General features: G+C 45.9%; 1 protein-coding gene across 1 annotated transcript in view; it reads left to right on the top strand.

The window, feature by feature from the left end:
• The first annotated feature begins 1,131 nt into the window (after positions 1 to 1,131).
• LOC103603708 (olfactory receptor 2F1-like) overlaps positions 1,132 to 1,694 on the top strand; it is a 1,649-nt gene continuing 1,086 nt past the window's right edge. The window contains exon 1 of the mRNA XM_008588279.1: positions 1,132 to 1,683. Coding sequence (XP_008586501.1) covers positions 1,132 to 1,683 — 552 coding nt within the window. The remainder of the gene's footprint in view (positions 1,684 to 1,694) is intronic.

Raw genomic sequence — 1,694 nt, forward strand, 5'->3', positions numbered from 1 at the left:
CCAGAGATTATATTCAGAAAAAGTGATAACATTTAATTTTATTTTTCTAGAGGACCAGTCAGCACACTGGAAGGGAGGTGACCCTAGATGAAAAAGAGAATTCACTGTGTTTGAAAAGATTCAGTGGATTTCTGTCACTTCATACTCAACAGTAATAGGTGAGTATCACTGGTTCCCAAATGCTCTATTATTTTATTTTATTAATCATTTATTTAAACATCCAAATGAATGCCCGCAACGCACTATACAAATTGCACGTTGTTGAGAAATAAGGCATAACTATAGTGGTAGTTTAATTACAAAGCTCCAAATTTAATTACTGAGCACTAACCTTATTCTTCTCTATAGCACTCAGCACAATTATATTTAATTAATTATTTGTAATTATTAATTTCATGTCTGTGTCCCTAGTTAAATTATAAGAACTAAGAAAGGAGGACCCATGTTTCTGTCTTTCTTGCTCACAGACATGTATCCAATGCCTAGCACAGTTCCCGCACAGAGCAGGGGCTTAACACAAACTGGTTTAAGGGATTTCAGCCTCATCTGGACTGATGGGCAAAATGATAGCCCTAGAAGAAGCATGAAGAGAAACTGAATCCGGGGTTGGGAAATGACACGGAGGACCCCTGGGGCGTCCTGATTGTTCTCAGTGTCTGATCTAGATGCTTCACCAGCTGCCCCCCACATTGAAAAATCTTCCTTTCCTGTCTTTCACTTTCCTTCCCTCCTTTTTCATTTTCCTACTTTCCCGCCTTAGTATTTTTTTCTCTTTTATGTTATTTTTTTCTTTTCTTCTATTATTCTTTCTCTCTTTTCGCCACCACGTTTTTCTTTACCTTTCCATCTACATTGATAGATCACCTCTTATATAATTGTAACTCTGCTGGGCCCTAGACATAAAAGAGTGGCCAAAACAGAGACTTTGTCCTTGAGAATTTCAGTTTAGTGTCAGAAGCCAAATGTCCCTTTCTCCAAGGTCTTCATTACATTCTCCTGTAACCATCTAGGTTAAAGAACCAAGGCTCAGTGTCCTGACTCCAGCTGCAGTCCTAGCCCAGGACTTAATCCAAAACACCTAAAGTGAGACCTTTACTTGCCCCTTCCCTGGACGCCTGATCCACCTGCTCCATGAGGAGGGACAATGTGACCTGGGTGCATGAGTTCATCCTAATGGGCCTCTCCAGTGACAGGCAGACCCAGGCTGGACTCTTTGTCCTGTTCGGGGCCGCCTACCTGCTGACCCTGCTGGGCAATGGGCTCATCCTCCTCCTGATCGTGCTGGATGCGCGACTCCACCTGCCCATGTATTTCTTCCTCTGCAACCTCTCACTTGTGGACATCTGCTACACCTCCAGCGGGGTCCCCCAGATGCTGGTGCACTTCCTCCTGGAGGAGAAGACCATCTCCTTTGCCCGATGTGGAGCCCAGCACTTCTTTTCCCTGGCCCTGGGGGGGACTGAGTTCCTGCTGCTGGCCGCAATGGCCTATGACCGCTATGTGGCAGTCTGCGACCCCCTACGATACATGGTAGTGATGAGCCCAAGGCTCTGTGTGGCACTGGCAGCCATCTCTTGGCTTGTAGGCTTGGTTAATTCTGCCGTGGAGACAGCAGTCACCATGCGCCTGCCTACCTGTGGGCACAATGTGCTGAACCATGTGGCCTGTGAGACACTGGCACTGGTCCAGTTGGC

Source organism: Galeopterus variegatus, unplaced genomic scaffold (assembly GCF_000696425.1).
Source record: "Galeopterus variegatus unplaced genomic scaffold, G_variegatus-3.0.2 Scaffold4761, whole genome shotgun sequence".
Taxonomy (NCBI): Eukaryota; Metazoa; Chordata; class Mammalia; order Dermoptera; family Cynocephalidae; genus Galeopterus; species Galeopterus variegatus.